Source organism: Liolophura sinensis, chromosome 3 (genome assembly GCF_032854445.1).
Source record: "Liolophura sinensis isolate JHLJ2023 chromosome 3, CUHK_Ljap_v2, whole genome shotgun sequence".
In the NCBI taxonomy this organism is placed as follows: domain Eukaryota; kingdom Metazoa; phylum Mollusca; class Polyplacophora; order Chitonida; family Chitonidae; genus Liolophura; species Liolophura sinensis.
In genome coordinates, this window is record NC_088297.1 from 2,393,247 (window position 1) to 2,408,057 (window position 14,811).

A 14,811-nucleotide genomic window follows, 5' to 3' on the forward strand; every position below is an offset into this window, starting at 1 on the left:
TGTGAGTTTTAATTAAGGTTTTTTTTGTCGTTTAAACCAATTCTAAACGAAAGTTAATTAAGGAGACTTGGTTTGGACAGTTGACTTGGTCCTTTAGTCACACATTTATCTGGCCTTAAACCTTGACATATTAGTTAATTGTTTTTTCCATTTTGTCGTGTATCTGTTTTTATTCTTATAATTCTCATTCGTAGATTCTCTTCGTCTTCTTGAGTTTCTTTTGGAGGAGCCTGGTGATAAAGCCAACACGAAAAAACAATACCTAAATGGTTCTGGTGATTCACCGTTACACATCGTGGTGAAATCTGGCATGGCGGACACGCCTGCTGGAGTGTCAGCCATCACTCTACTCCTGGATCACGGTGTAGGACTGCACATCCCAGACAGATATGGGAAACTGCCTATTGAATATCTGAACCCCACCTATGAGGTGTACGATTTGCTACTAAAGAAACAGCCACAGGCAGGTATGTTTCTGACCTAAAATGTCCACCTTGGTTGACGGCTGTTACAGATGTCTGTTTTGACGCATTTAAATAAAACTTTTCGATTGTAATTTCGATCTGTGATGAGAGTGTCCCTCAAAGAGTATCATTAGCATCGAATTAGTATGATCACGTAAACATGCACAAAAATATGCGGAGAGATCTCAGCATCGGAGAGGGAATAAATTTACTTATCTCATGATGATGACAATTAACTGATGCCATGGTCATGGGAGTTAAATAATCTCGTGGTCATCTCAAGTAGCTGATCTCATGGTCATGGCAGCTGATCGCCTAGTGATGACAGTTAGCCAATCTCATAGTTATGACAAGTAACTGATGCCATTGTCATGCCAATTACTTAACCTCATGGTCATGAACCGTCCACAGAACTCGCAGGGTTTTTCTTGTCGCCTAACATGAGGTTCGTTGAGTATCATTTGCCGTTCACCAAAAGCGTGGGAAAATCTATATGCCATCATACCGCAGTCATTAAAAAAGGGGTCAGTGGTTTACTCGGGTTTTCTGTACCATCACACTGACTGCTCTGGTATAACTGAAGTACAGTTATACTCTAATCAAATGAATTAAATGAATACATTCATAAATGTTTGATCGACTTTATACGTCGTAGTGTTATTTTTCATAAAACGTAAAGATGTCTTTTTTTCATATTTACCCATTTATCTATTTTTTTGACGTAGCACATTAGCTTTATCTTAAGTTGTGACAAAATAAAATGGCTTACTTTTGGGTAGTCGGTTTCATTTGTATTTCAGACCAAGCCCTAAATACCAGGCAAAGTGTTTGTGACTTATGTAGGTCTCGTCTGTGTTCGGCTAAAGAACTTCATCGGAAAGGTCGTTTCTCCATGGTCATGGAAGTTCTATGCAAAATAGTATCCGAGAGGTCCCATGAGTCTAAAACACACAGCAGCCTGTGTAAGGAGGCAGAAGAAATGCTGAGTGTTGTTCTGGAGAAGCTGACCCCGTCGGGTATGGAAGTAGACAATGTTAGCCGATTGACCAGTACAGTCGAGTCCAATTACTCACAAATACATTATATATACCCAGAATTATATATCTTTTTTATATATCCTGCCACCCGCGTCAAACAAAAAAGCCAGTCCCTTTTACTCTTGCGAGACGAATTTGTACAATCGTACCTAACAAATAACTTCAAAATATCAGATTATCTGAATTAAAAACTTTTCTATTAATGAGGCATTATCCAAAAGAAGTAGTAGACATCGGTATTGACGAAGCAAACAAAATTGATATTTCAGTTTTACGGACCAGCAAACTGATTTTTAACACCGATACGCTTTCATTTGTAAGCGCTCATAACCCTAACAATGCCAACTTCTTTCCTATTATCCACAACAACCGACCACTACTAGAACTAAATGATCGTCTCACAAAAACTTTTCATCAAACCAAAATTATAAACGGTTAAAGACGGGTTCCTAATCTTAACTTCTAACAAAGGCTCGGTTTACTACGAACTTAATAGAAGCCAGTTATACAAATTCCAAGTGTGGATACCCGGGATGCGAATGATGTGAACATTTAATAACAAGCAGTCATTTTTTGTTTCATGTTACCAATTTTAACTTCCGTATGAAAGCTAATATAAACCGTTATTCCCCAAATCTACTGTATGTCTTAACCTGCTCTAATTGCAACAAATTCTACATTGGCGAAACCGGTGATTCATTAAGGAATCAAATTAGGGTACATTGGCAACAAATTAACACGCCAAGATTACAGATTTTACCTGTAACCAAGTATATCCCATCATGTACCCCTAACCTACACAGTGGGCCCAAGTTCCACATAATGCCATTCTTTAAATTATCGGTGAATAACGCTCAAACCAGAGGAATCAAAGAACAGTACTTCATTCATAAAATCAAATCTGAACTTAACAGAGAAAACATCGGGAGATAACCTATCCGAATGAATAATCACCTGGGCAAGTTCAAAATTTATTATATTATATGTAATTTGTAACTCGGACTGACCACCAGATATATATATATATATATATATATATATATATATATATATATATATATATATATATATATATATATATATATATATATATATATATATATATATATATATATATAAAGGAAAATTTCTTGACTATGGTGTTGATCACTCATCAATCTATGTACCAGTCATAATCGAATGAATGCTAGCAACACTTATATTTGCCTACCTTTGTATGGTTATTTATTTATTTGATTGGAGTATTACGCCGCACTTAAGAATTTTTCACTTATTCGCCGACGGCCACATTATGATGAGAAGAAACCAGGCAGAGCCCGGGGGAAAATCAGGACCATTCGCAGGTTGTTGGGAGAACTTCCCAAGACAACATGAGATGGACCTGAACTAACAGCGACAGCATTGGTGGGAGGCTTCTGCGTGATGGCGCTGCGCTAACATGCTAAACACCAGGTCACGTATTCCCATCTACTTTCGTTGCTGTTGCCCTCGCTTGCTTCACATTTGCTCACCTTATTTAAATACCAGCTGTGTACAATTGCGCTTGTTTCGGCCAAATATACCCAAATTGGAACGATTCAGTTCCAACCGGTCTGTCACTAAGCACAGAATCGTAGTCAGCCTGAAGTGATCTGGACGTATCATGCGATGCTCACTAAATCAATTTAGTTATGATGTGTATTCTGGCTAGGTATATATCTATACGACTTCTTGAATTTCTTCAAAATTTTAAAAAAATTACAGTTGAAATAAGTTTCAAATTGGCGACACAGTATTACATTGTACTCAGAATAACTTTTTGGGATAATACTAAGATTTGGCTTAAAGATTTACCTTATCATTTTTTTCACTGATACACTGAAATAGATATATATATATATATATATTTCTATTCTTTTTCTTGTTTTGATTTCCATGGCGGTGTTCAGATTACGTTTTTAGAATTAAATCTCCTCGCTGTTCCCTGCAGATATCTCATACTGTATGACCCAACTATCGCGTAATGTAGTTCAGAGGTTGGTTTATAAGATGGCTGAGAGCTACCGGTGGCAAATCGTGGCTGATCTCATCAGGGCATGGAGGCAGGCAAATCCAGGAAGTGAAACCATGGCCGAGGAACTTTACATTAATAACGTGATTAGTTCTAACAGTTTGTTCACGAGGTCAGGAATGAAATCTGAGGTAAGTTCATGTCAAACAAAACAAATGCAATAGTTACGAAAATATGCAAAGTGATCGATGTGGTCAAACAGACCCGTTTCTTTTATTTAACCTCTAAGCACTTTGCGCCAAGTTAGGCTGCAACCGGTATCATTTTCTAAGTCTTTGGCCCGATTCGGGTTTGATCCCAAGGTTCGTATTTATAAAACGACTCTAGGATTAAGTCATACATTTCAGGCAATTACAAATTAAAAATTAAAAAATTACAATTACAAATTACAATTAAACTCAGAAGAGGGAAAGATAAACTTCCTAAAGCAAAGCATTTTAATTTTAGCCATGTTTGAATGTTTCACTTAAGTCTTAAGATGCTCGATATAGTTGCTCTTAGGGCTCATGTTTATCAAACAACTTAAGACTTCAATCATAATTTGCAAGTGCTTTAAACAGTCAGATTCAGAACAAGCAAGAACTCGTATTGTGGTTGGTACTTATACATTGTTTTTTATCACTGTACAAGTTAATAACTTTCTGGAGCGAAATCTTTAACCTGTAGACTCGAAGACGAGCTAGAACAAATGTCCAAATCGCAGAAGAACACATTTTTTTTTTTATGAGCAGACATGCACCGATAATTGTGACGTAATAAAGGAGGGACTAAAGGGTTCATAGCTTAGAACCGTACTGTTAGAGGTGGGAGAAGGCTTTACGAGTTGCCCGTCGCAGCGGTGTTTAAATTGTTCACTTAAGTCTTAAGACGTTGATAAATTTGAGTCCGGGTGTACTGACATCAAGACGTACACTCTAACCAATACGCCACCTAAGCGGTTCAACTACTTATAGAGTTACTTATCAAATTATTATTACAATAAAATTGGAAACAAAGAAAATGCTCTACACTTTACACTTAAATTTAAACTGCTTTGCCCCTTTGGTCTTTATACAAGGTCATTCAGGTACTGCTTGACAATGGAGCCCGCCTGAGGCCATCACGCAAGGGAGCTGACGAGCCAGTCAGTGTGGCCGTTGAGAGGAAAGAATTTCGGGTCATTTCCGTTTTGCTTGATCATAGCTTAAGCCCGAAAAACATCCAATGGAGCACAGGGGACCCTCCACTACATGTGGCTCTGAAGGTGGCTTTGGACTGGGATAAAGGTACAGTGGAGCAACTTGCTGTATTTGACTCAATTGTTTGAAATCAAAGACAAAGTGCAGTCTAAATGATCGAAAAAAAGCTACACATGGCAGATCAAAACTTGGCCCATACGCCATGCTCAACGACGTGCAATTTTCGGAGAAAAGCTACGCATGGCAGACCAACACTTGGCCTCTACACTTATGCTAGGCAACGTGCAATGTTCGGAGAAAAGCTACACATGGCAGATCAACACTTGACTTCTACACTTATACTGAACAGCATGCAAATTTGCTAATTGTTAAGTCCTTGTCCAAGAATATAGGAATTGATGTGAAATAGCTCGCTTAATAGGCATACGTCATACCTACCCAGCCATCACTGCAAAGAAAGCTGTTCTCATAACCACTGATTGTTTGATCTTATCCCGAGCCAACAGGCTAAAAAACCTACTTGATTGATAACAGTAGTATATAGAACATGTATATAACGATAGGTATTCACAGATAAAAGTGCAAAATGAACATGAAAGTTAAACGATAATATGGCAAAGGCGCGACAATGATATGGGGATAGTTATACTTCCCATATACTCCCTAAAGGACGTACGGCATAGAGAGTAAATTCAGAGCAGCGACGTTAATGTGACAGTTGGCCAATTTTCAAACGTTACCGGTGAAATACGACCTCCTATCAATTTAACTCAGTTACGGTTTTATTCTAACCGTTCATGTAAATGTATTAATAGTAGCAAATTACACGCCCTCTAGCACCATGACTTAAGGAGAATGTGGTAAAATAAAGAAGTGATGTTAATTGCAATTTATTAGACGTCACTGTCCGTTAGGTGACATGTCAAAGAAATCAACTGGGAAATGAAATTAGGTGACCGAAAACTGTTTAGAAAGATTCGAGTGAAGTTACATTCTAAACGATTACTGTCACAAAAAAGCATGTATCGAGTGAATCTTACCATTATTTAGATTCCTTACCCGAAGAAAACAGAATATTTCCGAACTCTAAACCTATCTGATGCAGAAAGGAGAGTTGCAACTTGTCATAAGGCACGAACAGATTTGATGAAGCAAACATTTCCGCTTCCAATCATCTTGCATTACACTTAGACGTAATAATGTAAAAATTAAACAAAACACAGAACCAAACTAAGGCAGTGACGATAGAGTAATGCCTGGCAAATGGCCACACGAGCTACTGGATGTCTATGAAACAAAGTAAAAGGTTTCAGCACAGAGAACTCAGCCGGTGCTGTGACGGCAGTGTGATGGTTGGCCAATGGTCACAGACACAGCTATGAAACAAAGTAAAAGGCTTCAGCACAGAGCTAATCTGGTGCCGTGACGACAGTGTGATGGTTGGCCAACAGTCACAGACACAGCTATGAAACAAAGCCCACAGGTCTCACATTACTCCATTATCTAGAAAAACGTCAGAGAAGATATTAAAGTGGCGTTTTCAAATTTTGCTACATGTAGCTATTTAGATTCAAATTTGTTTATCTGAGTTTGTTTAAGATACTCTGAATAATTTTGACCAAGGATGTTATCACTCCACGGATATTGTAAGATCAATTGATTCACTGTCCGCAATGTCCAAAAAAACTATTATTACTGTTATCATAAAAAGTAATTATTGGTGTATTGACAACTATTGTCCTTTAACTTACCTTCCTGTTTTATTTGCTCGATCGCCTCCCTCAAATGTTTCACTTTCATGTCCTCAGGTTACTTTGAACTATTCGAGAAGCTTCTGGAGCTGTTTGTTCAGGGTGGTCCGGCGTACAGCTCATTAGTCCGTCAATTGCAGATAAACATGGCAACACGTTGTTAGATGTGATAGGAAAGTACGGAACCAGCTGCCATACAGAACGGGCTGTCGATCTCCTGAGGCGCTGGACGCAAACCAGGGGTGACGATCAACCAACGATGTCGCCTGTGCAAGGGGACAGATTAACCATGGTTTCAAGAGCAACAACTTTGCGAAAAGGCATCAAAACAGCTCAAAGCAAGGTCGTAAAAGCAAGGCAGTCAGCTGCAGACAAACCAAACGCCAGTTCATCGTCAAAAACTGTTATTATAGACTTTATTAACAGAGAAAGTGAAGATTGGACAAAAGAAGATGAACCACTAGCAGGGGAGAAGAAAAGATCATATTTGGATTACAAGGCACATTCAGGGAATAGCATTGTTTCGCTTCCTGCCCACAAAATTGAAAAAGGCAATGCAGAAATGGTCGACAACGAAACGAATAAACCACTAAAGTTGGAGACAGATTTTGAACTTGACACCAGAGTATTTGATCACTTGGCATGGGAAGTGGAATGCACGGCTGAGGTTCGGAGAACTTTTCAAGACAGAAAATGGCCCTATGGGTTGAAAAAGAAAGCTATTGATGCAATTCAGCGCTTGGGTGAAGGTGAATGGACTGACTCCTTATCTAAACGCGTCCAGTATGTATCTGCAGATCTCAAACTTTTCGAGGCTAAGATATCCAAAGACGCCCGCATTCTTTGGGAGTTGGCAATTTCTTTTTCGCCCAGGCTTTCACACGAGCAAAAGCCCTATTATTTAGAGATTATTCGAGTGTGGGATATTGTCCTGGATCACGACAAGCTCTCCCATCGGATCCGGCGAGTGGAAAAGTCTCATAGAAAGGGACAAACGTACCTCCGCTCGCCGAAACTTGTGAGCGTACCAACGTCACGACCGTCTAAGACAGACAATACTAGGTATCGTCTTCCGCAAAGGTTCACGGAAGCGCCAGAGGAAGAATGCGCAGAAGTGGTCCTTTCACCTGCAGCCAATCCGAACGACAACGAGTACAATGTACTAAAATTCTACGACTTCTCATCAGATGTTGTCCGTCGAATCCTACAGCAAACGAATGAAAACATTGACTTTCCGTTTAAAGTAACAGCTGTTGAACAAAATATTATCAGTCTCCGTCCGGAATCAGTCCTTCTCTTGGCAGGACGCAGCGGGACAGGGAAAACAACATGTTGTTTGTACCGTCTTTGGCATAGCTACAAAGCATACTGGAGCCAGGCACTTTGCGAAGAACCCCTTATTCCGCGGGGGAATCCAGCGGAAGCTTCAGGTATGACAAATTTTCCTCCCATTTTTGAATACCGGGTAAATTATTTTGGCTCTGTACACAATGCTGTTTATTACATCAACGTGATGCTCTTATGCACACTTGAATTCCAAACCCGACAGAGAAATATATATTTGCATTTGACCGGGGAATTATTTACTGAATTTTTAAAATTTGAATTAAATGCCGTGCCTTGAATTTCGACCGATTGCATCCTGGAAAACTATTCTTCCCGACACGTTACCTAGTGGATTAACTATTTGCGCATTATTCCTTTGGAATGCCATTTATAGTTCACGTGTGGGTTGCGGGTGTCAGATTTGACGCTTAGGTTGTTACATTTGACTGAAGCGTGGGAGAGTAAAACAGATGACGGCGTAACCTAACGACCTTATTTTTAGAAGAGTGTAACTAAGCCAGTACAGTCATGGAACGATACCAATAAGTATAAACGCTGTATTATGCAGATAGTGCATGCTGAAGAAGGTCTGCGGGAAGTCAGGAATTGTCAGCTCGAGGGAAATGATGTTTAACCAGTCCGGTGACACATCTTGATATCCCATGTCTCATCATACATTTTATGTTTTATTATATCGTGCAAAATATGTGCGTCTTTATTGGTACTATAAATCGCATGATGTGCACACCGTTAGCGTGGCTAGCCATTGTTCGGGTAATTACTAAACAAAGAAGCTAACGTCAAAAGATCCCACTAAACAGGGTAACTGCAGTGAAACAATCGCACGTAGTCGTTGAACGCTGTCGTTGACTGTTGCCTCGTATACGTGGGTTATTTTTTCGTGACCGCATGGCTGCTTTGTTTTAGTGTAATACCCTTGTACATCATATTTCGATTCTAATGTCCCATTATCTCATTGCTTATTTAAGGTTGCGGCTCTTCTTTGAAGCCAACGGCTAACTACAGAGTCGATATGAAGAATAGTGCTTCTAGCAGCGGACTCGCCAAACAAGCGTCACATCATGAAACTCTAGGTCATCTTCAGCAGCTCTTTGTCACAAAGAATGGAATATTGCTCTCAGAAGTCCACAAGAAGTTCAATGAACTGAGGAACGGTTGTGATCTAAACAGTCTTTATAGCAGACCAGACAGTCTTCTGTCGAATAAACTGCAGGATATACCCAGTCGCAAGTACCCACTCTTTGTAACGTCAGGCAAACTCCTTTTGATGTTAGATGCCTCTTTGCCTGGGGAGACCTTCTTTGAGAGATCAGAGAATGGTACCTCAGCGGCAGACGACGTGTGTCTCTCCGGTGCTGAGAGCTCATCACCATGTCTTTTGGAAGCCCGTCCTTCTGGTAACGCAACGTCTTTGGGCAAAATCAGTAAGCGACTTGTTACTTACGATGTGTTTGTAGTAGAACTTTGGCCGAAGATCAGGGCAAAGTCAAAATTCCAACCATCTTTGGTATGGACAGAAATCTTCACGTTTATCAAGGGATCATTCCAGTCCCTTCTCAGCCAGAAAGGTTATTTAACATCAGCACAATACCAAGAAGTAGGCAGAAAATGTGCCCCAAACTTTACAGGTAATCGAGGTGACATTTACAAAATATTTACAAATTACGAGACAGAAAGGAAGCGAAACGGATTGTTCGACGAGTGCGATCTCATACTTAACCTTCACAGGAGGCTAGATAAGAATGTGCTTGGTTGGAAAGTCGATGAGATGTACGTTGATGAAACGCAGGATTTCACTCAAGCAGAACTGAGCCTTCTTATTAGGCTTTGTGATAGTCCTAACAATATGTTTCTGTCAGGTGACACAGCCCAGGCCATCATGCGAGGGATATCCTTCCGCTTCGCTGACCTCAAATCACTTTTCTACCACACCCACGACGCCTTACCTTCAAGTCGCGTGACAATTCCGAAACAAGTGTTCCAGTTGACAGACAACTATCGCTCCCACCAAGGAATCCTTTCTCTCGCTAGCAGCATTGTTGATCTCATGGTCGACTTCTTCCCTGAATCAGTTGATCTTTTGGACAGAGACCAGGGTGTGTTTCCTGGTCCTTCACCGATTCTTCTGGAATTTTGCAGCTCCAAAGATCTGGCGGTTTTACTAAAGGATAACCAGCGGTTGACATCAGCCATAGAGTTTGGAGCACACCAAGCAATCGTGGTTGTCAATGAAGCAGCACGTTCGAGCATTCCAGAAGAGCTGCGGGCTGGCTTGGTTCTGACCATTGAAGAGTCCAAGGGTCTGGAATTTGACGACATTCTCCTCTACAACTTTTTCAAAGATTCTGACGTGAGTACTGGTCTATATAATTGTTCTACATCTCTGCAGAATATCTGTGTCAGAAACTGTTTTACCATGACTAAACTCTTTTGGGGACCTCATGGAAGCATGTTATTGTGTAGAAACGCGACAACCCTTTGCAAATCACAATGCCATTTTCAAGATCTGACGAACGTAGGTTTTGTGCTTAAAGCCAGCATGTTGAATGCAATGCCTAATTTGCCTGCGGAATTTTCGGATACTCGACAGTGCACTTCTTCTAGTCTTTAAAAAATGCCAATTATGAAATCAACCAGATCAACGGTTGCAGAGAAACCTATAAGATAGACAGACACTGGTTCCTATATTCATCATTAAATGGACACTTATACCGTAACATGCCACGAGCTGGCATAGCTCTGACCAGTGAAGAGGCCAAGGGTCTGGAATTTGGCGACATTCTCCTCTTCAAGCTTTCTAAAGATTCTGACATGAGTACTGTTCTGACTAATTGTTTTACGTCTATGGAGAATATATCTGATCAGATCAACGGTTGCAAAGAAAACTATGATGGACAGACAGACACTGGTTCCTACAGTCACAGCTATGTGGACACTTATATCGTACCACCTGACACGCCGTACATGTTTGCATGACGTACATCACGTCATGACAATAAAGTGCAATATCATTTTATCAAGAGCAATCGACATATTGAAGTAGAAATATAATTTCTTCTTTGCCTACTTTCTTTTAATACCAGGCTAACGATGAATGGAGAATTGTCACATCGTATTTGCACCGATTGGCGACTGCTAGAGACGAACCCCAGGCCGCTGGGCCCAGTACACCTGCACCGGTAGAGATCGATCAAGGTATCGTTTTAAAGAATGGTATTTTTTCATATTTATTTCCAACCCTGTTTTCACAGTTCGATCAAATAGAACAATATGTAGAGTTTAACATAACGCTTTGCTGACGAAATAGAAATAAATTATAATTGTTCTATTTTCATACGACTATCTAATCGCGGTAAGACGAATGTAATATAGGAGGGTCATGTTTTACAGTATATGTCAAATGGTGAAATTTTACTATAATCCACGGTAGTCTGTAGATACCAGATCTTTTTCATTCGTCCCATGTTAGATTCCATGCTTTAGATCTGCATGCTTGTATTTACTAACCTGTAACACGGAAACAAACATAGCTTTTCCATGCTTTAGGTCTGCATGCTTTCATTCACTGACCATTTAATTTCGGAAACAGTCATAGCTTTTCTTTAATCCATGAGTAATTATTACGCTATACCAATTGATTAAACTGCCAAAAGAAACTTTACAAAGAGCTCAAATCAATTACTTTTGCCCATTCCAAAAACAGGATGACTGAAGCTTAATATATCGAAAAGACCGATGACTTCAGATATTGAAAGTCTTGAGTAAGAACGGACAAAGCAGCCTTCAAATCATTTCACAAGTAAACAAACAGAGCAGGGGTAAAAAAAATAGCCATTACATCTTGGTTAACAATGGGCAGAGTATACAAAAAGTTGATTATTTTTTAAAATCAGTCAATATCAAAACCATCAATATCGCGTGTGGCCACGCCTTGCTTCAATAAATGGGAAAACTCTCCGACGCAGAGAAAAAGACAGTTGTCTTATGAGATGACGTAGCATTCGTTGCCATTTATCTTTGAGAGCGAACGTCAGTTCTGGTCTGTTGGCTGCAAGGTGTGGCCGCTATCTTAATCGAAGACCAATGATATCCTAAAGGTGTTCTATGGGGGGCATATCTGGGGAACGTGCAGGCCACGGCAAGACTTTGACGTCGTTGGCGTCCAGGAAGTTCTGCACAGCTCGAGCTGTATGGGGTCTGGCGTTGGCATACTGGACACCACGGGGCTGCTGTTGAAGGCATGGCAGGACAACAGGACGTAAAATTTCTTCCACGTAACGTTGAGCCGTTAGGTTCCAGTAGATAATGACCAGTGGTGTCCGTTCCTCTCCACAAATCCCACCCCACACTATCACACTGCCGCCACCAGGTACCACCTCCTAAATGCATGATGCAGCCGTTCGTTCGCCTCTTCGACGGTAAACTCCTTGTCTGTCATCGACTCGAAACAGACCGAAGCGGCTTTCATCCGTGAAAACATCATGTTGCCAATGACGTCGCTGCCAACGGCGTACAAATCGAGCCATCGCAGTCTCTGGCAACAATGTTCGGCTGTCAAGAACTGCCCACTGAATGGTCGATAGGCCCTAATTCCATGAGCCATGAGTCTCCTGGACACGGTCTACTGACTGACCCAGTGACCTAAGGCGCTGACTGACGATGACGGCACTGTTAAGAAGCGGTTCCTCAGGTGTAAGGTGCGCAGCTACCCGTCTTCTCTGGGCGTAGCGTTCGCTTCGGGACCGGTAGATCCAGGATCAATCCTTGATCGAGTCACACCTAAGACTGTAAAAGAGGAAGTTGTAACTTCCTCGCCTGGCGTTCAGCATGAAGGGGATAGTGCAACGACTGGTTGACCCATATCAGTACAATGGCTCGGGCGGGGCGGCTTACTTGCCTTCGGTAAGTCGTCTCAGTGAAGCAGCACTAAATAAAAGAGCGGTGGAAATCCGTCCTGCAACAAGGAGGCACATTACACGTGCATGCACCCTAAGGATTCCTTCGTCGTCATATGACTGAAAAACTGTTGAGTACGACTTTAAACCCCAAGCACTCACTCACTCACTCTCTGGGTGTAGTTACACTAGGCCTGCCTGTTCTTGGCCGCTCCGATGTCTGCTTTGTCTGTCTGTAACTTTGCATCAAGTCTAACACAGTTACACGAGAGCAGTCAAAGGCCCTTGCAATGTGGGCTTGGGTGTTTCCCATGGATACCACACCCAGGGCCTTTGCGTTGTTGTGAAGTCAATCGAGGCATTACTTTGGTGGTTTTTAGTCAGTGTGGAAATCCAGCCCACCGTGTATAACGTTTTTATACACTTATTACATGTGAAATTGCGGCCATATATGGGTTACGTGATTTTTCAACTTTCTTCGTTGTCTCAAAACAAATTCGTGTGGGTGTATATGACGCTTGTCGCACATTCCTACAATAATTTGGTATTAATTTCCTAAAAAGTCTGGTTAAAGTTAACTCACGGAGTTGTAAAGTTTCTTTTGGCCGTAAGTTTATTTGAATAAAATATTAGTACATAACAATTAACACGAGCATTACTAGTGCATGCAAAACCAAAAATCGACAAGCAGCATTCAAATCAATATACTAAATAATAATAATAATAATAATAATAATATGTTTTTACCGCTGGTTTTCAGAAGCAATACAGACGTCAGCTTGCCGACCACTGGCATTTAACCCTATGAAGCACAGGGTTCTGTGCTCGGAGTTCAAGCGGCTGTACACAGCGATAACCCGGGCCCGTGTCAATCTGTGGATTTACGATGAAGACGAGAAAAGTCGTGCCTCGGTTTTCGATTACTTCAAAGCGAGAGGCTTGGTGCGAACGATTACTTCAGCCGAAGGTATACTCCTCAAATTTCAAATTCAGCTATGTATACATGGAATGTGCAAGTTACATTTGTTTTTAGAAAGAAAAGGTTGAAATGGCCCTTTTTTATGCCAAAAAAACCCCAATTTTTCACCTAACCAACATTTGTAATTACTCACAAAAAATATTTTCAGATTCTGAACAAGAAACATTCGCACAAATGTCCAGTTCGGCCGACTGGACCTGGAGAGGCGACCAGTTCATGGAGCGCCATTCATATGACATGGCCATCAAATGTTATCAGAAAGCTGGGGATCGAGCTCAAGAACACGTGGCTATGGCACACGCAGCGTCCCGCCGGGCCCGTGGACTACAGGCCAACCCTTCCAAGATGAGAGAAGAATTCCTCACGGCTGCAAAGTTGTACTTGGTGAACTGCGGAATGGTTGTTGAGGCGGCGGAGTGTCTTGTGGATGCCCACGAGACATTGTTAGCGGCACGTCTGTACGGGAAAGCTGGGCGGGTAATCAAATCAATTCGCATGCAATGCTTATGTTGTCTAGCCCTGTGTAACCAATGAACCCTGTTACACTTCAAATCACCTCGGGGCCTCCGTTGCTCTGTCGGTTGGCGCGCTAGCGCGGCGTAATGACCATTCTCACCAATGCGGTCGCTGTGAGTTCAAGTCCAGCTCATGCTGGCTTCATCTCCGGCCATACGTGGGAAGGTCTGTCAGTAACCTGCCGATGGTCGTGGGTTTTCCCCGGGCTCTGATCGGTTTCAACCCATCATAATGCCGGCCGCCGTCGTATGAGTGAAATATTTTTGAGTACGGCGTAAACCACCAATCATATCAATAAATAAAATCAAATCACCTCCTTTGAGGTATATTTATTTATTTAAGAATATTTCACATATACCGCGCCGCACAGCATTATGTTGGGGAGAAACCCCGGGGGAAACACACGACAATCGAGAGGAAGCCGACAATTGCTGGAACTCACAGCGATCAGATTGGTGAAAGGTGATTGTACATTTGCTCCGCTAGGAAACTAACCACTAGGCCTTAGAGGCCCATTTGATACTATACACCCAGTTCTGCCGACATATCCTCACAAAAATTCCTACCTGCTCAACAAAGGTTTATATTTATTGC

General features: G+C 41.4%; 1 protein-coding gene across 1 annotated transcript in view; it reads left to right on the forward strand.

Moving 5' to 3' along the window:
- LOC135463965 (TPR and ankyrin repeat-containing protein 1-like) overlaps positions 1-14,235 on the forward strand; it is an 80,213-nt gene extending 65,978 nt beyond the window's left edge. The window contains exons 4-11 of the mRNA XM_064741435.1: positions 1,265-1,480; positions 3,471-3,682; positions 4,609-4,816; positions 6,582-7,910; positions 8,796-10,177; positions 10,911-11,022; positions 13,483-13,689; positions 13,850-14,235. Coding sequence (XP_064597505.1) covers positions 1,265-1,480; positions 3,471-3,682; positions 4,609-4,816; positions 6,582-7,910; positions 8,796-10,177; positions 10,911-11,022; positions 13,483-13,689; positions 13,850-14,235 — 4,052 coding nt within the window. The remainder of the gene's footprint in view (positions 1-1,264; positions 1,481-3,470; positions 3,683-4,608; positions 4,817-6,581; positions 7,911-8,795; positions 10,178-10,910; positions 11,023-13,482; positions 13,690-13,849) is intronic.
- Positions 14,236-14,811: the final 576 nt, after the last annotated feature.